This window comes from Rhyacophila brunnea, unplaced genomic scaffold, assembly GCF_057557595.1.
Source record: "Rhyacophila brunnea isolate RB1 unplaced genomic scaffold, BYU_Rbru_1.0 scaffold_6, whole genome shotgun sequence".
NCBI classification, from domain to species: Eukaryota; Metazoa; Arthropoda; class Insecta; order Trichoptera; family Rhyacophilidae; genus Rhyacophila; species Rhyacophila brunnea.
Genome location: NW_028233276.1, coordinates 18,542,359 through 18,566,177, shown reverse-complemented (window position 1 = coordinate 18,566,177; position 23,819 = coordinate 18,542,359). Strand labels below are relative to the sequence as shown.

The following is a 23,819-nucleotide window of genomic DNA, read 5'->3' as shown; positions in this document are numbered from 1 at the left end:
GGGAAGATGGTAAGATCCATAAAGAGCTACCTTATCTTCGATTTATGGGCGGAGTTTTCTTTAATTTAAGCGGGAAAGTTTTTTTTTAAGAAATACCGATAGTGATAGTGGATCTTCAATAATATAAAACACCGTAATTTTATGTTTTCATTGCGTATTGAAAATTGCAATCTCCAGTTACGTTACGTTACCCGCATATAATAATGAACGCGAATTTTCTATAATAGGTATATTGTGCATCTTTATTGAAATGTAGTTATTTTTTCAACCGCATTTTCTGTTTATGGAGAATGAAATGAGTTGACGACGGTTACCAATATTAAATGTGCGTTTCGTTTATGCACACAAACGTAAAAGCATGTTGTGATACTGGCTTAACTATTAAAAATAACATATTCAGTAACACGTGTTTAATTTTATCCCATATTTCTCCACATTCGAGAATCTCGCCTTCTCACAAACACCCAGAAGGCACTTCTCATTGTTTTTGTGTTCTCTGGTTTTTAGCGACCTAGCGGTTACGTGTCGGCTTATAACATATCGTCACTGTTCTGGCAGAAAACACTAATTCGAAAAAATGACATATTGAGTTAGTACCAAAATGTTCCTTATTTCAAACATTACCGTCTGGCAACCTTCCTAATAAATAAGCAGTCTTTATTTTAAAGACATCCTTTTTACGGTTACTTAATAAAATCACATGATAGACTATTATTTCAAACATTTTAATAACTTCAAAGTCAAATTACTCAAAACTAGTATTCTCCAGTTAGTGTGTTCTGCCAGAACAGAGACGATATTAGGTTTTGGGTTCCACTCCTGGGTCTGGCAAATTATCCACAATAACCTTAGATTTGCTACATATTATATTGCTTACATAAAGTTAGGTAGGTACCTCAGAGCTCTACATTATTATTGTATGTTAGGTCTTCAAAAGTAAATGTTTACATAATTTGGAATGCCACAGAAAAATATGTTTTAATATTATATTATAACACAATAATCATGATACGCTTTTATATGATTGCGTGGAAGATAGAATACCTAGGTAGGTATAATGTTTTATTATTATTGTGGTTTCACCTGAGCTGAGATGAAAGCGACGTTGCCGAAGCTTTTCTACCTACAAGATGCCCTTTTTTGCATTGACTCACCTTAAAAAAACGCTTGCTGAAGTGACTGAAGAATTTCGATTTCCACCTGTCAGAATAAAACAAACAAAATGTTTGCACTACATGAGTCATCGTTTCGGATGTTCGCATAATTCTTGTTTGTGGTCATGCCTCAACTTTGGCTAAATCACGATATAAGCAATATTAATACATTAATAATTGAATCATAATACCTATATTACATTCTACAGTTCCATCACCTCACCAATCACTATCCTCGCAGCGGACTTAAAGGTCACGGTCTTTTGAAATGAAGTACACAATTAAAATCTTTTTTTTATAAATATACCTAGTACAATATTCTATCGTGCATTAAATAAAATAAAATATGTAATAAATTAGAGTAGGTACTCATTCGACATAATTTAATAATAATCAGGACCGGTTTCGTCCGGCGACATTGTCAACGCGTATAAAATATACAATATTACAGCTATGGCGTAAATACTAAAAAAAATAAAATCAAAATTATTTATTTAATCCTCTGTTCAAAAATAAATCGATTAAATCTACCCAGCTTATCAGAAAACATAGTATGTATAATCATATTTAGATTCCTGCCTACTTAATAAAATTAATGGCATATTGAATAATGATAATTCATTTTATGCAGCTTAACTAGGTATCTAAGTCATGACCCCCACATCCTGATTCGGGCCCCCAGACTAGGATCTTTGGCGCCCCCCCTACCTATCGCTAAGGATAAAGGCAATGTGACGCTATACAGTAGCGTTTTCTAAATAGTGTACGCGGTAAAATTAATATATTTAGTATTTTTTTGTATATAATACATCCATTTGAATTATTGAGTTGTCGGGTATGGATACACAATTAAAAATTGCATCGTCAAACCACATAATTTTAAATAATAATGTAACTATTGAAGGAAAATAGCGCCGCTGGCGACTTTTTTGTAACTATTAGGCAAATTTGTGAGGTGTGTTTATCTCACTTATTTGGTCGACTTGCCACGCCGGGCCCCTCCTGAGCCCGGGCCCCCAGGCTAGAGCGCTGTCAGCCCCCCCTTGTGGAGGCCATAACCTAAGTACCTAATTACGATTATGTAATAAGGTAATGTTTTTTGAAAAGCTAAATGCCTACATTTATATTTACCAGAGAATATCGTCGCCTTAGAGAACTGACCTCTTTCACATGTTGTAAATCACAGAGATTTATGGGTGTTTGAAAATTGAAAATTTTAATTAACACAAAAACATTTTTTTTTAAATTATTTTATTGTAAAAATAACAAACATCCGATTATAATCATTTTATTTAATTAAAGTCCATAAATAAATTTGTTTTTAAATATTGTTCGTGTAACAGGTTGTAATATTATATATTTTGTATCATCTGGCAATGTCCCAGTGAAGCAGACGAAACTATTCAATTGTTTAGAATGTGTACTTAGAACTACCTAGATACCCTACAAACTATTTTATTTTATTTAATACAATATCTTTCCACCGAGACCAGGGATTCGAATTGTAACCAAAGAATCCCGTATTGATTTTGGAACTGGAACTCCATACCGGTCTATTGATTTGATGAATGGAAATATGATTATAATATACCTATGCATACCTCTATTGTCTGTTGATCAATGGTGTCTACGAAAACGTAGAAGGCCTAATATGACGTGCGAAGCATTAATAAAGACACTCAGTTAATAAGAACTTCGTCAAATTGAGATTATTTTAACAATCATACCCGATATTACATGTAAAGCTTCCTTTGCCCGATTCTGATTAGATTTTTTTTCTGTGGGACCTTGAACCATTATGTATTTGTGGTAGGTACACAACTCTGCTTTATGGTATAAATATATAATATGCAATAATTGGACAGAGATTCTTTAAAACGCCATATAAGATACACCTAGTTCAGCAAGTCCAAACTGCCTCATATGGGCCTCCACAGAGTGGAGGTTTGTATTGACAGATTTTTTTTTGTTTTTTACGAGAAATGGATGTCAGCCACTTGCTCAACCTAGTAGGTCCATACTCTGACTCATTCACAAATTGAAAAACAATATGTGTATGTATTTGTAGTAGGTACACAACTCTGCTTTTCGGTATATATATATATAATATGCAATAATTGGACAGAGATTCTTTAAAACGCCATATAAGATACACCTAGTTCAGCAAGTCCTTTGGCATTAAAGTAATAAAAAAACTGGTGTTTTTTTTTTAAACTTCTTCTTTTCTTTTGACCATGTCCGATCCTAATAAGGATCACATGGGCCTCCACAGAGTGGAGGTTTGTATTGACAGATTTTTTTTTGTTTTTTTACGAGAAATGGATATCAGCCACTTGCTCAACCTAGTAGGTCCATACTCTGACTCACACACAAATTGAAAAACAATATATGTGTACTTGCCAGACCCAGGATTCGAAACTGGGACCTTCGACTCCATAGGCCGGCATTTAAGCCACTCGGCCATCGTGGGTATTTTTTTTAAACTAGATATCATTAACTGCAAACTATGGCAATACTAAAATAACATACATAATAATATTATACGTAATTCAAATGCTATTTTATTGTCAATCAATTGAATTTTTTGGTTGTATAATAATTATTATAATTATATTCTAGTAATACTTTGTAATCATGCAATGTTTACGCCCACATTATGAATGTGTTATTGGATCTGCCTATTTATTCGCGATAAAAGCCATTGCAAAGTTATCAATTCTCTTCGCTAATCAAAGGTTTTGTTTTGATTTAAATCTTATTTTCTTGGTTACATAGTTTATTGTTAAATGCTAGTATTGTCTAACACAGCGTTTCCCAAATAATGTTGGTATGCGCATAAATCCGCACGTGTTGGATTTTGTAAAATGATTTGCCAAAGTGATTGAAGGAGAGTAACAAAATACGCCTATTTTAATCAATGAATACAAAATGCTGAAACAATGAGGTCCAGTTGAGTCCACCTTCAATCATGATACTTTTCAAAGTGTATTATCTGACGATAATATGGATAATCTCTTCTCGGCCCTGTTTTTTAATTCAGAAGTCCAGTGGCAGCAAGGAGTAATTCATATTTTCATTTATTGGGATAGTTTCTGGACCACAGAGTTCAATTAACAAAAATTTTGTAGTTATCCAATATTGAATATCCTGCCTGCATATTCAAGTCTCATTTCCAAAACTTTTTATTTTCACGCCACATTTTATTTTTGTGCTGATTTTGGTTTAATGGGTAATTTAATATTGAGCAGAATATAAAAGGGTTCCTCGACTAAAATAAATTGGGACACTGTTCTAATAAATATGTAGAATTAAATTCTATGTAATTATTATTACAATATATCACGCATCGTATTAAAGTACAACTTTAGTTTGCACTAGTTTATATTTGAAATATGCTTATAGGTGTGGAATATCGAAGTGAAGAGAAAAATTTAATTTATTCATTTTTCTTTTGAAGCCACAATGACCAGTAGGATGTAGATTCTTAATTTTATTTGTTTCTTTTGTGATTTTCTTGAAAGTAGTATGGATTGTATCAGCTATTTGAAATACATTTACAGCTAATTTCATTGAATTTAAAATATGCGCGCATATTATCGTACCTACGTTTCAGAATACGCACGCGCGAGTTGCAATATCAACATTTTTTACGTTGGCTAACCTGCGCTATTGCGATGTGAAGTTTTCTCGCTGTCACACGTGTCTTATAAATACGGAGCGTATTTGGTTTTTCCCGTTTGGAGGTTAAAATATATTTCGGCGATGGCTATGTTAGCTGAGCCTCGTAGAAGAAAAAGGACTCTTAATTTGCGAGGAAAGAACGAGTGGAGTGATGACCAAAACAAATTTGGACAAAAAATGTTGGAGAAAATGGGGTGGGCCCCCGGGAAAGGTCTCGGCTTGAACTTGAACGGTTCCACTGACCATGTTAAAGTTCGATTCAAAGACGATAATGGAGGAGTAGGCTTCAAGGATAGAAATGACCAATGGACCGAGCATGAAGATAATTTCAATGGCTTATTAAAATCGTTACACGGAGGTAAGTTTCTTCAGATACTTCACTTTATATAGCCATCATTATTGTCAGTATTATAATAGGTATTACTTCAACATTATTATTCTCATCTAGATAGATAATCTAGTGCCACCATTAATTGTTTTATAAATTATAGGGTACAACTGACTAGTTATTGTAGGGCTGTGTTCGGTTTTGGTTGGATTTTTGGTGTATTTGGGTGAAAACACCTTAACCACACAAAGGATGTAGAGTACTGATCTTTACTAGAATCTGGGCTTGAAATAAGTTTCTGCAAAACCTGTTGAATAATATCTATTATGGCTAGTTTTTAATTCATGATTTTCAAGTCGATTTAGCAGCTATCCAGAGAGTCAATCATGTGTCTTCAACTGATGAAACACAGGGTATTATATTTCTGAAGATAGCGATATTTGTGCTTATATAATATATACTGTAAATAAATACCATGTAGGTACTTGGCTATTTGCTTTCATAGCAATGTTGCCAAAAATGGGATTGAAAGTATAATTTATATCTTAGGTATATTAAAGTTATAATGAAAGGTTAAAGATTGAGATTTAAAATACACATATTAACCTACTTATTGCTTTATAAGAATTTTGCATAGCAATAATTTTCGCTCTACCTTCCAAGTATTCACATTGTATGGAAATGTGCATTTTACATTATAATAATATGTATTTAACAATTCTAACTATTTTTATTCCAGGTGCCATCGATACCACTAAACTGCATAGCGACTTATCATTAGAAGAGAAGTCTAAAAAATCACAATCCAGGGTGCACTACAAAAAGTTTACAAGGGGGAAGGATATTACCCGATATAGTGCTAAAGATTTAGCCAATATCTTCGGCAAGAAGTCTCTGGACCCTAAAGAAAAAGTGAAAGAGTATGATGTGGAACCCGTCAATGCATCTGTTGATGACAACGTTGAAGAAAAATCAAGTGAATATAATTTGATAGCTGCAGGGAGTATGAAGGATTACTTTAAATCGAAGCTCGGAAACAAGTTTGATAAGAAGCCGTTAAGAAATTTGGGATGCAAAGAGATAATCGACGACCCCGTTGTCACAAATTATGAACCCGACAGCGATATTGTCTTCAGGGGATTCTCCGGTACGCAAAATCATTGTGATGCGCCTGAATCTGAAACACCTGCCACAAAAAATAAAAATTCGTTTAATTTTTATCAAAGCAAGCCACATTTTGAATTGAATGATGATGAGAAAGAATCGAAACCATTTAGTTTTTACCCGATGAAGAGTGCAAACTTGGTAACAGCTACTACTGATGTTGGTGATGGTGAGAGTTCAATGAATGGTAACTTAAATGTTAAATTTAATCAACAATCCAGCTCAAAGAATGAAAATGTGAAATGTAGTAAATCAAAGAAGAAAAATAAAGGAAATAATAAATCTGACTTGGAATGTTCGAAACGTGAGGAACATGGAACTGTGATGAAGGTCACGGAAACTTACGTGAAAACAAAGAAAAGTAAAAGTAATATAACATTGGCGGAAGATGAAAGCAATTCTACAGTGAATGATAATGTTGAAGTTATAGCTGTTGAAGAATCAGTGACAGTTGCCAACAAAAATATATCCAAAAAGAAAAAAAATAAGTCTGAACTCCCTAAGGAAATTACTGATCCCGCCGACATTGTGGGCGGTGATATGGGGATAATTGTTAAAGGAAATATTAAGAAAAATAATAGGAAGAATAGTGCTGTACGCGGTGCAGATAATTTAGAAAATAATGTTGAAATATTAGATGACGGTACCCCGCGTAAAAATAAGAAGAGAAAAAAGTCAGTTGAATTGAATGGAAATTCAGGTTGCGTTAAAGTGCCTGATGAGAATACTACAAATGGTGATGAAAGGTCAATGAAATGTAAGAAACGGAAAAAGAATGTTGAATTTTCCCTCGAAGATAATAAAACTTATGTTTTAGAACAAGAAGATGATTCTAAAAAACCTAAAAAGAAAAAGAAAAATGTGTTAGGATGTTTATAATGTGAATTATTGTGACATGAAAATGTATTTTTATTTAATACAATCAATAAATTATTATTTTTTAATTTTATCCATTTATTTCCTTTAATTTTTGTAGTAAATTATGTTGGGAGATTATTTTTATCATTTGGATGATATTGCTGACAGGGATGTATACAATTTGGAGGATACACCGAATAATATTTTTTTTTATCTTTTGTGATGTTTTTTTTTAATATGATAACACTACGCTCTGTAGAGTTTCTTCCGTCGCTATTTAAAACTGACTTCATGTTTATCGTACCACTACATAAATGTTATAACTTGCGGCGCCGGCCCGCCGCTAAATTCACTCCACTTGTTGGCGGCCATTGTGGTGGCACGTTTTGTACGTTTGCAAATTAGTCGAAATTCATGTTTTTCTGTCAATTACTACACTTCGGAAGTTTTAAATTTGTTCTGAAACCAAGTGTTATACTTACAGTAAACGGTATGTGGCAATATAGCGTAATTATATAGGTAGTGTCAGCCCGTATATGAAAATATTTATTCCAAAAACATTCTACAATTTAACCTGTACAAATATTTTGTCTAAAGTGGGATTTAATGTGTATAACAATTTAAGTGATAATGTCACATGCTGTAATTAAGCCGAATAATGACCACAACCCGTCCGGACGTTTTGATAGCAGGAAGAATGTCAAACGAAAATCATCATTTTCCTGCAAAAATAAATCGACCAAAAAACAAAAGAGTGCTGTTGTCATGCCTACTTTGGATGCAAATCAGACTTTAAGTGAAGTTATATCTTTGGAAGACGATTCAAACGATGTTCAAGATTCTGTCATAAATATGTTTACGACTGCCAGGAGTTTGCTGAAGAGACCACTGGATTATTCAACACTGAGTGAAGTTCATACTCGATGCAAGATTATTATGAAGACTCTAGAAAATACCATTGAATCATTGACTGATGAAACAGGGACAAATTTTTTGCATCCAGTCGACAGTGTGCAACAGGGCCTTTATTCCAGTGACATTGGCGTTGGCTGTTGTAAAACTTCCAAACATACTGTTGAGGGTAATGAACTTGGTTCTACCAATTCTTTTGAAAGCGAGTTAGTCCCTAAAAAGAAACGTAAACGTAATAAAGTCAGTGATAGTGGTAACAATATTGAAATAGATAGTAACGGAAAGAAACAGTCAAACATCAAAATTTCTTCGCAGAAAACAAATGTCAATTCAAGTACACCGGGTGAATTATTGCATACATTATTTTCTCCGTTAACTGCCAGCAATACATGGGAGCTATTACAACTAAAACGGATGCTAAAAGATCCATTTTTATCCAGTAGTCGAAAGCAGTGCTTGAATACACGGATATTAGAACTGAATGAAAACATCATTGCGGAATTAATCGCTCAAGCAGAACAGTCCAAAAATAATGAAGTATTTGTTTTGGAAAAGCTGTGTGCTATGGCAGCGGACTCTAGTTTATCGCCTGACCAGAAAGAACAGGTCGATTGTATTTTATTTGCTTTCCGAGATAAAGTCGTTCGCGATATAACAAACAGTGTTATAGATCTGAACGAGGATTATGAAGTTACAATTGAAAGACTCAATGCTATTATCAAAGTGCCTTGCATCTCTGATACTGATAAAGTCGATTTCGTCTCTAAACTAGTGGATCTGAGAAGTAAATTATCAAACGATATTATCAAACAGTCAAATTCATCAGTTGAAGATGCGACTAAGATATTAGAGAAGATTAGGAACCTCGTTGATGATCCTTTGCTGTCAGATCGTGCCAGGGCAAGATTATTAAGCTACGTAGGTTTTGTAAGAAACAAAAGCATTCAAGATTTAACCTGTCAGCCGTTGGATGAATCAGAAGATAATGAAGAATTGATTAAAAAAATGGGCTCGTTACTTCAGGATCCTAATATACCTTACAGTCAACGATTGAAAGTCGTAGAAAAGCTGCAAATTTGTGAAAGTACAGTTTTGTTTAATCTCAAGCAGTCAAAGAACGAGCTCAAAGAGTCATTGATGTCATCTGCTAATGATATTCTTGGATTCGAGGGAACCAATTTAGATTTTATATTCGGTTATAGTGTAGAAACTCCGCCCTTCGTTAGGTGCATTAATGTATGGAATCCAAAAGAATCTTAGCCACTTAATACCAATCATAAGTTTATGAGTCCTACCTTGTTTATATATAATCTATATACTGTCATTGCATTATTTTATATTGATTGCCCTGAAAGTCTGTCAAATAATAGTAAATTGAAATGTGTCTTACCTATCAATGGTTTTTTTTTATAAAGATATTTTTACATGTATTTGCTGTTTAACCTATCTTATCTGGAATTATGTAAAGGATATGATGTTTTTTTTAATAATATAATCATGATATCCTTTGTAATAAAATGAACTTAATATTATATTTCTTTATTTTTCATCACTGGCCGTTTTTCCTATTTTATTGTGAAACTTAGATAGAGATAGAACAAAAACTTAAAAAGTTCAATCCAAACTATTTATTTCATTCTTTTATTGAACATACTTTATTTGAACACTTAAGAGACATACGACCACTAAAAAAAATCTTTTAAAATAAATAAAATCTGGAATCCCGCTGGGCGTTGTATTTTTTTCAAAAAGATTTTTTCTAGTGGTTATATAATTCTCTGAGGTGTTTTCAATTTATGTATGCTAAGTATAATGATTGATGAAATACCAAAGTTAATTTCAAAATAATCATCTGGATAATAATATCTATGTTTCTTATCTGAGTGTTCAGTTATTCTGAATAAAAGATAACATGTATTTTTTAAATTCATATCTATCTTTGATAAAATAATTATACTAACTTAACAAATAATATCATGTTTCTTTTTCTCTATGTACCTACCTGCCTACTTGTCAGAAGTAATATTTGCATAGTACATAATACTAATAATTAATAGCTGCAGTGAAGACTGCCTGGTGTTCCGAGGATTTTAGCAATTGAAAAGAATAACAATACACGCTTATGTGTTATTATAATATACCCACCTGCAGTATACAGTAGGTAACTCACAGCAAAACAATTGAATATGTTCATTTTATTTTTAATACATGTATACAAAATGATCTTTTTTTATTTACGCCATGTGGCGCCTGACCACTTTTAGAAATATTAGTTACGATTACAGAACCAATAATTTCATAGTATTTTCACATTGTAATTTCATTATGGAATAATAAATCAATTCTTTTATGTTGCCATTGGGAATAAAATGGGGTGAAAATAAGTTCTAGCGCTAGCCGATTAATGAGAGATTACGTAGATGGGGTCGTCATATCGACAGAAAAAGTATAGGAATCATATCGAAAGTAAGTATCGGCCAGAAAGTATTAATGGATTTTTGACAGCCTTATATATGTAGGTAGTCCACCAAAAATAAAATAGATTAGGTACCCAACTGACATATTAAAATGATTTTTTTTAAATTTTACATTCAAATAAATTTAAAAAACATTTTTAGTACCTACCTATCAAATCTAATAAATAGATGATTTCCAATATACTTACATTCATTCATTTATTCAAACATAAAATTTTTCTACCTATTCATTATATTATTATGACATACCTATGAATAGTAAAATTATTATTACTGCGCCAAGCGGTATTTTGTAGCAACCTCCAATATTATTAGCTAGGTATACTGCTCATAAAATTATATCTACAGACTACAGAGGATTGCCTCATTGGTCCAGATTGAACATGACGTATCGACATACCAACACATATATACACGTCAGGAATCTGGTGTGAGTACTGACTTATAAGGTGACCATAATAAAGATAAATTATTAATTTTCATATTAAGGGGACGTGCGCCGCGTAGGTCAAAATGGAGGTTTTATGCTATTTTCAAAGCATGATCCTGGACATTCCTTAAACGTTATAGATAATCGATTTATATAATTTTGAAGCCTTATTATCCTTTATATTTATTTTGAACATTTTATGACTGCATAAAGTATTTTTATTACATAAAATAGTATTCTTGTAAACCTCTCGATCTAATGTTTTAGAATATAGTAATATTTCAGTCCATCCATGTGCAGTGGTGTTAAGATTTTTTATGTTTATTAATTTTTAAAACCATTAGTAAAATTTATGTTGACATTATTATAGTGAAATATTTACGATAAAACATTATATTGATAATCTCTGTGATCCTAAATTTGACAAGAATTAGGCATTTCATTATTCAAAAAAATGGGCAAGATTTACACATTTTAAGATAATTCTAAAGATACTGATTATAAGCTATGTCTTTGACCATTCAAATGTGATAAACATTCTACGAATAATGTTTATAATAATTATTGACCTATGCATAAAGTATTATTTTTTGAAATACGCCATTTTTATTGGCATTTCCCAGTGGCTAAGCTACAACATACGGCCGTAGCACATAAATGGACAAACGATAAATAAGTAAGTAGTAACGTGCGTGTTTGAACATGTACCTAACTGAAAAAAAAATATTTTTTTTAAAACGGTAGAACGGTAGATCTTATCAATATTTGGAATCATGGATACCGCTGGTACCGGTTCAGCAGTTAATAATTAAGGGTTCGGTTCCAGCTTCAGCTCTGGTCTGCTGTCTTCAATACTATGGTTAGAGATACAACTACAAACATTTGCTATGAATAAAATATGCCCATGGATAAAATGTTTTTTGACAAAATGCAGTTTTGCCTTTTATCAGTGGCGGGTTTAGTGACGTAGAAGCCCGATGCACTGACTAATTTTGAGGTCCCCTATGATAAAAAAATGAACAATCTAATTTTAATTTTCCAAATAAATCCATGTATTGAAACAATTTTCATTTCGTATACATACATGGTTTAATTGAAACAACAGTCTCCTTTCTTACAAATCATAATACGTACCAATTTAGTATTTGGAAAATAGTTTTCATGAATTTATGTTTACAATCGAATATAACGGAAGTATGTGAATTAAAATAATGAAGGTGTATTTAATGAAAACCTTCTGTATATCCATTCGAAGCCTATAGTTTCGTGGGCCCCAGGTTCGAATCCTGGGTCTGACAAATACACATATTGTTTTTCAATTTGTGTTTGAGATGGAGTATGATGGACCTAACAGGTTGAGCAAGTGGCTGATATCCATTTCTCGTAAAAACAAAATCTGTTAATACAAACCTCTACCTACTCTGTGGAGGCCCACATGATGTTATTATGATCGGACATGGTCTAACTATAACCATTCATTTTATAGGAGTGGTAGATTTTAACTCTTAGTGTGAGGCCTCAGTGCCAGCGTTGAGCGTTCTGCGCAACTCAAACGTATAACCGTATTAATGTATAACCAAAAAAAGACATTGTCTACGAACATTTTCACACACGGTTATACGTTTGAGTTGCGCAAAACGCTTAACGCTGCGACTCAGGACGTACACTTACCCCCGTTTCAGACGGGACACCGGTGTCGCGCTCGTATATAATAAGGAGTCCTTTGTATTCGAATAAAGGGGCCATTGTATTATGTTTATGAACGCCCAGAGCTAATGAGTCAACGCATAATTTCGCGATATAAATTAGAACATAAAACTGGCTGCGGTCATAAAAACATGTGTATCGGCGGCTTGAGAATGTAGCGGCCGACGGAAAAGTGTACCATACACGCTTTGACTCATTAGCTCGGGGCGTTCATAAACATAATGCAAAGACACTTTTATTCGAATACAAAGGCCTCTTTATTATATACGAGCGCGACACCGGTGTCCTGTCTGAAACCGGCCTTAGGGATGCCCCAATGCCCCTTTTAATTTTTCTCGCGAATTGGTTGCATCATGTTGCATTAGGGAAACGCGCCTCTGCCTCTTACGTGAAACATCTAATTAATTCTTAGGTTTGATATAGTAATTATGTCTTTCAGCATATAAACATGTGAAACCAACTAATATGCGAAAATCGTATTTGATATACCTAGGTAAGTACTACTTAATATAATATAGTATCAATAATTGACCGTGCGGTGGAAGTGCTATAATTAGTAGGCAAACAAGTTTATATCTTATAACAAATCTAAATGTACATAGGTATAATATAGTACATATAATATAGTACCTACAATTTTCTTTGACACATTGTTGCGTTTGTATTATTTATTGTGTTCACCCGATTTCTTTTGCCACACCTGAAGTGGTCTGAAGTAAGCCGAGTTCGGTATTATGCAAAGCTGTTTGTACGGGCCCGTTAATCGTCCGCGATCCTTCATACAGAGCACGTGTCTCGGCGAGCTAATCATCGCCGAGTCGGTGTTGATTCGAAAATATTCCCCGCTCGCTAGGCAACTTTGTTCACTTATATTGTGCCGGACAAAAATAATTATAATGAATCTCGCAACGTAGTTTCTGTCGAACCCCGATTCAAATCTCGAAGTGCTGTTATTAAATAGTGAAATGAGTGTTTTGAGTGGTATTCTAATCAAGCTAGAAAGTCTCAAAGGATTTTTATCAAAGGTACCCATTACATTATGTATGAAGTATTTTTTTTATTATAAAGAATGTCGTTAGTATCTCTGTGGAATGCAGGGTCTCTTTGCATGAACGCAATCTCGCATTCCGCGAGATAAATAATTACTACCGAATTACGAATATAACTACATAATAACAATCTTTCATAATCTAAAATTATTACTAAATACGTCAGGTACCTACTTTGAAATGAATAACAAAGTTTACTAAACAATTGATTGTTTTTAAATCCTCGATGTAATTTTGTTTATTAAATGAATAGGTTTATATCGTGTCCATGCGTTGATGTTCCTCTCTTCCGATTTGTACACCTATCCGCAATACATGCTACGTATTTTGGAAAATGCAATGTTTTCACATGTTTCAACTTGTCAAAACATTGTCAGGAAAATAAATTATGTTAGAGGTAGGTATTGACATTTATATACTTAGTAGGTATTTTATGTGACTGGCGGTGGTAGGTACTGTTTTTAAAATTCTTAAATACTTTTATTTTTGTAGAAAAGTTAGGTCCAATTACTTAGGTATTTATAGATACCAATTCACTTTTAAATAATAATAAGATACATAGGTACATTATATTGCGTTTAAAATGGGCATTAAGTAGTTATCAAATATTATGTAATATCTATGTCTTTTCTTTAGAATTATTAATAACCATGCCCTTGCTTTTTCGTACAAGGTGGTTGTTAGTTATTTTGAACAATCACAAACACCCAGGGTTTGAGAAAAAAAACATAGTGTGTCCTCATCGGGATTCGAACCCAGAGCTTTCGGGTGGAAGGCCAGCGCTTTACCTACTGAGCCATGAGAGCCGCCTTAATATAATACCTATGTTGAAAAAAAAACTTTTTCTATAGAGGTTGATAGTAAATACAATATAATGAGAGTGAAGCAGAAAAGGAATTCTTCAAATATTCATACAGAGTATGGTGTTTAGAGGCTGTTGTTAGAGGCTCTGACCGAGAATTCTTGTCTCGTAATTTCTCAAGAAATTATAAGCAATCATGATTTTCGAGATTTTTAAGGAGACTTTCGAGAATCAGAATGGTACATTTACAACAAAAATATCCCTCACATAAAATACAATAAAAAAATTCTCGAGAAATCAATCAAGCAATCTTGAATTCTAGAAAATGATAATAATATATTCCATAATAGCCGAGTAATTCCATAGATAGTTCTTCAGTGATTTTGACAGGGAATGCTCCATCTTCTGTAATACGCACAATCTTTGGAACAAACAAAAGACGTTCAGAAACATAAATAGGCTACTCACATGATTCATTTCAATGCCCATGTTAAAAATAGCTTCGACGAATCGAAAACAACTGATGATGATAATGGTGAATAAATTAATTTCATATTATTATTAAAATGTCTGTCAATTGTTTTAAGCCGCTCAACAATGCCGAAAGCTCGTACAAGAAGAACAATGCATGTTCACTTTTTCATTCCATGCAATGAATGCCCTTGCTCGCTACTTTTTGCCCAAGTTACTTTATGTTTATTTATACCTACATACTTTATTTACATCCTACCTATGCGCACGATACAACAGCCAATAAATAATATTATCATACATATTAATTATTATTTAAATTATTATTCAGATGAGGTCAAAACAATGTATTTTTGTCGAGCACGCTGTCGTATTCAAATTTTACGTGTGTTGTTATTCTTGAAGATAATTACAAATACCGCCATCACATTGACCCGTTTCGATTTTCAGAGTCCACAATAAAATTCCAAAATAAAAGTATTTTTATATTTTTGATTACTTATCATCAGAAGATTTATTTATAATAATGAAGCATTGTAGCGTAGGTTGAATTTGAAACCTCAGTAAAGGTACATATTAGAAACAAACCCTAGTTAGGCCAAGTAGGAGTCGAACCTAACATCTTTTCACCTCATGTATTTTCAATATGAAGAATTTAACGTAATATATTTCTGGGCTTCCACCACTTGTTCTTCCTTCTTCTTTCCATGACGTTTCGGGCTCGTTGCAGAGACCACTCTCAAGAGATAATGAGATCTTATAGTCAGGTCAGCAGCTCAGGGGATAGAGCAGTCACTTACTCGGAGAGTGAAATGATATGAGGTGGCACTTGTCTTAAGTTTTTTTTCTAGGATTTTTTATAATTTATGTACGTTTGCGAGATTTCAAAATTATGTATTTTACTTTTTTTTAAATTTCCGTTTAGAAATTTGGCATAGAATAGAATTTTACACATATTGGTTATATTATCGATATGGAAATACAAGTAAATCACGTAACACATGTGGGTGGTAGGTTTCGCTATAAATATATTATTTTCCAAGACGTTTACATTCTACGATTTTATACTAATTTAATTATCATCTACATATGGATTATGCGGAACCATATTGTTATACCTATTACCTATTTATTGGTCGGTTTTAAAATACCAAACCAATTAGTAACGTATTATTTTTACCGTTACCATGTTAGTTTTTTTTACATTTGACATAATATTATTTGGGGCTGTTAAAGAAAATGTCAATTGGAAATATCAAAGGTCCCCTACACACTTTATGGGGAGGGAAAAGATCACATGAAAATGTAGAGCCTGCGTTAGTGCACGTGCATAGAATGCCCGATGAATTATCAGCAAGGTGGGCTATGTACGCATCCTCTAAGGGCAAGAGATGACATAAGAAACTGAGAAGGATAGGATAGACTGCGTCACGGAAATAGCAACTGGAAAGCGTCGACGCTTATTACTCCAGGGTGGAATAAATTTTTGGAGGAAGCGAAAGCTCCCAAACATGATTAGTTTCTGATATTATTTGACATAATTATTGTGATTGTTTTGGTTTTGATAAAGTTTCTTCTTTAGAAAAAATACAGTAGGTATTAACGGTGATCTATCAATTAAAACAAAGTTAATGCTTGCCTATACGATTTTATAGATAGGTACCTACCGATCGAGAGGAAAATGTGCCAGTTTCAAACAAGTAAAATATTGACTACATTCCATGTATATTGTTATTGAATATACATGTATTAGGAAGTGCAAATTATATTTATATGAATCGCAGTATATTTAATTTGATTTTACTGTTAAAAATGTACGATAAGTGCAATTAATTGTCTTCGAATTTATCTTGATAAGTAGGTAGGTATAGGTAAATCGTTTTACAGTGGCACCATGGCTACGGCAAATGCGGCTTGCAGTTGTAGAGGTATTGTTTGCTAGCATTGAAACAGGCATTGTCGCAAGCAATTCAATACACGCACAAATCGCCTATGGTGCCACTGTAGAATGATTTACCTTTACCTACACAAAACTCATAGGTATGTTGTATGTACCAATTAGATTAGTCACTAAAAGAACCATAATCATATTTAAGATAATTGAATATCCGGATTAGAACTAGGAACGCGATGATTGGATTTACCGCTAGGCGCTAACCTATGGATTGTATTTAATTCTTTGTGGGACATAATTATAGGTATCATTATTTTTGCGTTTCAATTCACTCTTGAGAGTTGCAAAGTGTTTATAGTTTTGTGATTTGAAGTCACGTCGAGGAATAAGTATGTAGGCACGCTGGAACAAGTTGGAATGATTGGATAGGTGCTATTGACAATGCGTGTTGAATACAAATTCAATCCAGTATTCAATACTAACATATGCATTGAAATACGGGGAGGTTTAATGTCGATCGTTATTTTATGTTTGTACCTACCTAATATTATACCTAATATTGTTAATAAGTACGAGTACCTACGCCACCTTCAAAGAATTTCGCCACAAAAACTTCAGTTCGATTTTAAGTTCATTATTTTTCTTCTTCTATTGGTAGCCCCCAAAACAACATGGCGGTCTGGTTTGAAGTATGTTGCATTGTTATGTCTTCAAATGAACCTGTAATTCGAAATCGCTTGTAGCTAATTAATCATTAGACCAGAGGTCCCTTTTTACTTCAATTTCATACACTGTGGCTCCATTTTTATACGGTTTTTTCAACATCTTTGATGCCGCCCAATGTATTTTTTTTTATATTATTTTAAAAATTAATTCACTGATACGTATGTTATAATATAAGTCCGTGATTCTCTTTCTCGATAGAGTTGCCACTCGACATAATCTAAGAAGGTAGTAAGGATTAACTACGCATCTGCTTGCTCTGATCGATTATTCTTCTCCCATTAAGTTATCACCTGATCTATATTATAATATTATTCGTCGCCCTCAACACTCTGATATGACATTAATCATTATTAAATGAATAGGTATCTACTAGTCGAGTATCGTATATAATTATGTGCACCAGATTTGAATAATTAATTATTAGTTTGTTTACCAATGTTCTCTGCACATTATCTATGTCTACCCGTATTAAGTGTATACATCTATAAAATTAATAATCCACATATTTTCATGATTGTAAATGTGGGCTATTTATACAACCTTGGCCGATGGAAGCTCATAAATACAGTGCATAAAACTGCATTGGTGATTGTTGTAACTTATCTCGATTATCAATGAAAGCTGAACATAATTGTGCCACACTTATCACGAATATTACAGCTCATAATTAATAAAAGTGTGAGATTTTATAACATATTGAAGTGTACCCTTTTAATGCGTTATGGCAGTTTCCGTATAGTGCAACTAATCTGGAATTAGGTAGGTAGGTATCTTTATCATAGAAATTCCTCTGTCACTTTTGATCAATGTACCTACTTGCGCAACACCAAACTGGTTTCGATTATAAATGGTAGAATGGTAGATACCGAGAGAGCGCGAACTAAACATCGCTGTGTGTCATCCGCACGACGACCGATTGGTAATGTGTAAAACAATATTCTTCTTGTACATAGAAGGCTTTCTTGCGATATTATACTCTTGTCTTATGGTACATACCGTCACTGTTCTGGCAGAAGACACTAATTCGAAAAAATGACATATTGAGTTAGTTATACCAAAATGTTCCTTATTTCAAACTTTACCGGCTGGAAACCTTCTTAATAAATAAACAGTTTTTATTTTAAAGTCACCCTTCTTACGATTACTTAACGCTTTCGCTGCTGAATAGATAATGAGATTTTAATTGCCCCCTTTAAAATGCACGTTAATTACATCGATCGGCCGCCTGGTCATTACGCACCGTGTGCGTCTTCCGCGTCCAAAGCATTAATAAACTCACATGATAGACCATTTCAAACATTTTAACAACTTCAAAGTTAAATTACTCAAAACTAGTATTCTCCAGTTAGTGTGTTCTGCCAGAACAGAGACGAACGTTATACATAACGTGACCATACGTCCCGTTTTGAACGGAACCGTTCCGTTTTTAGGTTGCTTATCCCGTTGTCCCCAAGCCCAGCTTCGGGACGCCGAAATGTCCCGTTTTCAGAAAGAGAGCAATTCACGGTAACAATTTAAAAAAAGGTGCGAAAATTCAAAAAATCGATAGAAAAAACACAGTTGCAAGTCGCAGTTCTTAAAGCAATGTTAATTACCAAAGTAAATTATAAGAAGTCCTGCCAAGAATTTGATTCTTATTTGAAATCAAAACCAAATATTGCTATACTGAGTTTGTTCTTCAGAAAAATATAAGACCACACAAATTATTTCTTTTCACGTGTTCATTCCTGTTCGTTTCATTAATAAATAAAAAATATGAAGAAATATGCGTTTTCTTGAATATAGGTACTTACCTAAAAATTAGTAGATGTCCCGTTTTGAGAAAAATAATTAATGGTCAGGTTAGTTATACATAGGCCTACAATATAATTATCATAGATGTAGTAGGTAACAAAACGATAAATCTTAAATAACATCGACATAGATATTATGGCAACTCCATGTCGTATATTTTGTCGTTCCATTTTTAAATTAATTCTTGTACCTACAAATCTTCTTGTTTTTGCATTCATAGTTTATGGAATAGGGAAGGTTTTATTTAAAATCGTCGGTTGGTACACTGTAAGACTAAGTTAGCCACAAATCACATGACTTAAGGCAACCTAACCGAAAGAGAAAAAAATGTAATGTAATGTTTCATTACAGTAATTTTCAAATGTTACTTACAATGTCAGCATTATTTGGGTTGTTAAAACCACATACGGTATCTATACGAACTGAATATTATTCATATATCGTTAATTGAGCAATTTGTACGAAATTATACATCAATATAATTGCTCACTAACAAGTCAAATAATCGATATTTTGCAATTAATCACCTTGAATTTATTGATATTCTGTGAAGTCAGCATTTTTATCGAAATGTAGGGCGCCGAAATTTGATGTGAAAACAATTTAATTATGATTGACGATGCACAATTAAATAAGAATTTTAATATGGCGTTTAATTCAGACGTGAGTTCACATTTATTATATTATATGTATAGGCACCTATCTACTTGAATAAAAAATAAACAAAACAGGTAGGTGCGTCGACTGAACGACTTGATGTAGGTAACCTACTTATTACTGAACAATTATATAAAAATAATATGGGACAAGTAATTACTAACTTGTCGAAAAGACTAGACAAAGTAGATTACCATCGTTCCTTAGCGCGGCAGTGGGAGGAGTAAGCCTACACACTGGGAAGAGATTAATCAAGGCCTGAACAAAAACGATGCATGAGTGCGAGTGAGAAAGTATTCGGCACCCTTACAATCTCTGCGACACGTGCTAGAGTAAGATAAAAGGTCTACTAGCTACAAGCCAGTTTCCAAAAGTATCGCCATTAAATCGGGGCGAAACGCTTCACATAGCGTCGACAACTTGCGAGCTCGTGTTGCTAAATTTGATATTTTTTGTGTAAAACATAAAGTCAGTGGTAAATATTTTTGGTTGATTAAGTAGAAAAGATGGTTCTGTGTGTTGTCTTAAAATGTGGTAGCCGTACTGATAAGCAAGAAGATGGTATTACGTTTCATAAGTAAGTTGATACACGTTCGTGATAATTTATTTGTATTTTATTATATATTTTAATACCAGTGACCTAGTGTTTCCTTAAAATAACTTAAATTATAAATATCTTTATCTAATGGTTGCATTTTGACCGCTTAAAAATACTATATAACGTAAAAAAATAGAAAATTATATTTTAATTCTGAGCGTCTAGTGCGAGCACTTTGGGCGAGCACTAGCGAAATGGTCTATGGTCTCGAACATTTTTAGACGAATGCGTTCGCTCGCTCACAAACCAAACGCAACGCACGCGGCTTCATTTAGCAATGCAACGGGTGGCGTCTAGATGTATCTATAGTCTAAGAGATTAATGGACTTTTTAGGATGGATGTTTGCTAGCGAATCGCTCAAGCCATTGGGTGCTGGTTCTGGATGAAACAATGTTGAAAAACTTGTGAATTTTTCCAGAAGTGAGATTTGAACTCTCACCCCATGTTTTCTAAGCTAAAATTTCAAGAATATACCACATCGTCATTAAAGTCATGTAGCAATTATGTTAGGTACCGATATCGTTATATTATAATCGAATAGATACGAAATGTGGAACCTGGATTACTCTTTATTAATTAATACCTACTATAAAATGGCATGAAATCATTGTTAAAAGAATGACATCTAATAATATCGATATAAAAATAAATATACCTACATATACTATAAATATATATAATATAGGTAGGTACTAGTTATTATTGGAATTTCAAGTCAATTCTTTGAACCATGCAGAAATTTGCACATTTTATAATATGTCTAATCAGAGTAGTAGCTACGAGGGTGGGTCAATAATTCCTTAGAAAAAAGCATTAAAACAGTTTTTATTTTTGTATTTTTTTTTTATTTCTCAACATAATCTTCTTGGAGCTCAATACACTTGGTAAGACGTTTCTCAATTTTTTTTAAACCGTCAGAAAAATAAGTTTTCGGAAGGTCCTCAAAATAAGCATTTGTCCGATCGATGACTTCTTCATTTGAAAAAAAAACGTTGTCCACTTAACCATTTTTTTAAGTTTGGGAAAAGGAAAAAGTCACTGGGGGCTAAATCTGGCGAATACGGTGGGTGGTCGACCAATTCGAACTTCAATTCTTCAATTTTAGCCATTGATCGTAAACATGTGTGAACACGGGCATTGTCCTGATGAAAGAGGATTTTTTTCCTGTTTAAATGAGGCCGTTTTTCTTCAATTTTGTTTTTTAGCTGGTCCAATAAAGATGCATAATAATCCCCTGTTATTGTTTTTCCTTTTTCCAAATAGTCAACGAAAATAATTTCACGTGCATCCCAAAATACAGTAGCCATAACCTTGCCAGCTGATTTTACGGTTTTCGCCTTCTTTGGACATGGTTTGCCTTCGCAATCCACTGCTTTGACTGTTCTTTCGTCTCGGGAGTATAGTGGTGTATCCATATTTCATCTACAGTCACAAAGCGACGAAAAAATTCATCCACATTGCGTTGCATGAGCGACAACAGGGCTTTAGAGGCCACCAACCTATTGCGTTTATTGTCGACTGTGAGCAAACGCGGCACCCATCTTGCAGAAACTTTTTTCATGCCCAATTTGTCATGTAAAATAGAAATGACGCTACCTTTTGAGATCCCTGTAACCTCAATTATCTCACTCAACTTTAATCTTCGGTCACTTAACACCATATCGTGGATTTTATTGATCATTTCTGGTGTAGTCACCTCTACAGGACGTCCTGAGCGTGGTTCATCCTTTGTTGATGTAAGACCACGTTTAAATTCATTTAACCAGTTATAAATAGTTGCAAGTGAAGGAGCAGATATGCCGTGAACTAAATCCAACTCATTTTTTATTTCGTTTGCTGTTAACCCTTTTATATTAAAATGTTTAATAACAGCTCTAAACTCAATTTTCTCCATTTTTTGTAAACAAGCAATTTTTTTTTTAAATGTACGAGAAACACACAACAACCCGACCAATCTGATTGAAACTTCGCAGCATACTGAATCGGTAGTGCCGCTGCATGAAAACAAACCGCTTACAGTACTAGTCGCGCCACCTGTCGGCTTTTCTAAGGACTTATTGACCCACCCTCGTATTATTATTTTTTTAAGTACAACATTCATTTAAGTGCATTATTTTATTATATCTACCTACCTATTAATAGGTATCTACTATAAAGCATCGGAAATCAATAGTCTGTTATTTATGGTTATTTACCATTTTTGTCTTTGAATTTTTTTGAATTTAGAACAAATGGACAATGCGTTCTGTGAAGAAGGCGGGTACTGAGTTCACGATGCATGTAATGTAGGACGTAAGTAGTTAGTGAGTGCGTAGGTACATTCCTAAAATAATTCCCTCGGTGCATTGGAGCCGGCTAAGTTGAGATACCTGTTACCATGCCATCGCGCCAGGTATTGAGGAAGGCAGGATTTCTGTTCCGTTGGATGGGGGATGAAAAATACCTGTCGTAGGTCGTTGATCTCGCCATGTCTCGCCTGTAATCTCACCTCACCTCCGTGTTACATAATAGTATTATGGATAATGCCTAGGTTTGTCTCATTCTGACTGACACTGGAATGTGCATTTAAATATGATGGACTAAACGACTTTCGTAACTCCGAGACCCATTTTACACAATAATATTATGTATGGTAAATATTAGATGCGTACGTAGTACTTGTGTACGTACCTACATATTTTTTTTTGTTATGAGAATTTTATTATGACAAGATTACATAACATGCATTCTGTACATGAGCGCCAGACTAGGTTATCTAAAAAAACACAATTTAAGATTTTTCATGTCCTTAATGTTAATACAATTACGGCTTTATTGTTTTGAGAAATTCGGGTTTTTGTTATGAACAGAAGTGTGAATTGCTGACAGTTATGACAATTATTTAGTACACGATATATACTTAACTAATTTTCGGAATAATTGGACTTAAGGCTTTCTGACTCTGAGGTAGAGAAATTAATGTAACATGCTGAAGATAGAAAGCTTGTCTCATCTGTGCATTTATATAATCCAGGATAAACCCTCTCACGTACAAGTGGCACATTAACGGGATAGTCCAAAGACATGAACGAAATTCTGTAATAATTACCCTTGTTGCAATGTAGGTGGAGTTTATT

The 23,819-nt window shown here is 33.6% G+C and overlaps 2 protein-coding genes across 7 annotated transcripts in view; both read left to right on the top strand.

The window, feature by feature from the left end:
• Positions 1 to 23,819, top strand: part of pyd (zonula occludens-like protein polychaetoid) — a 210,948-nt gene that overhangs the window by 151,663 nt on the left and 35,466 nt on the right. Inside the window, exon 1 of one of the 6 annotated variants that reach the window (XM_085957309.1) lies at positions 13,473 to 13,736. The exons of the other annotated variants lie outside the window; for them this stretch is intronic. Within the exon in view, the coding sequence (XP_085813435.1) occupies positions 13,677 to 13,736 (60 nt within the window). The 5' untranslated portion in view covers positions 13,473 to 13,676. Of the gene's footprint in view, positions 1 to 13,472; positions 13,737 to 23,819 lie in introns of those variants that run through there. 6 annotated transcript variants of the gene reach the window in all.
• Positions 4,823 to 7,276, top strand: LOC147065341 (uncharacterized). The gene is made up of 2 exons (XM_085956648.1): positions 4,823 to 5,193; positions 5,903 to 7,276. The coding sequence occupies exons 1-2, from the start codon at positions 4,917 to 4,919 to the stop codon at positions 7,204 to 7,206; spliced, it is 1,581 nt and encodes a 526-aa protein (XP_085812774.1). The 5' UTR covers positions 4,823 to 4,916; the 3' UTR covers positions 7,207 to 7,276.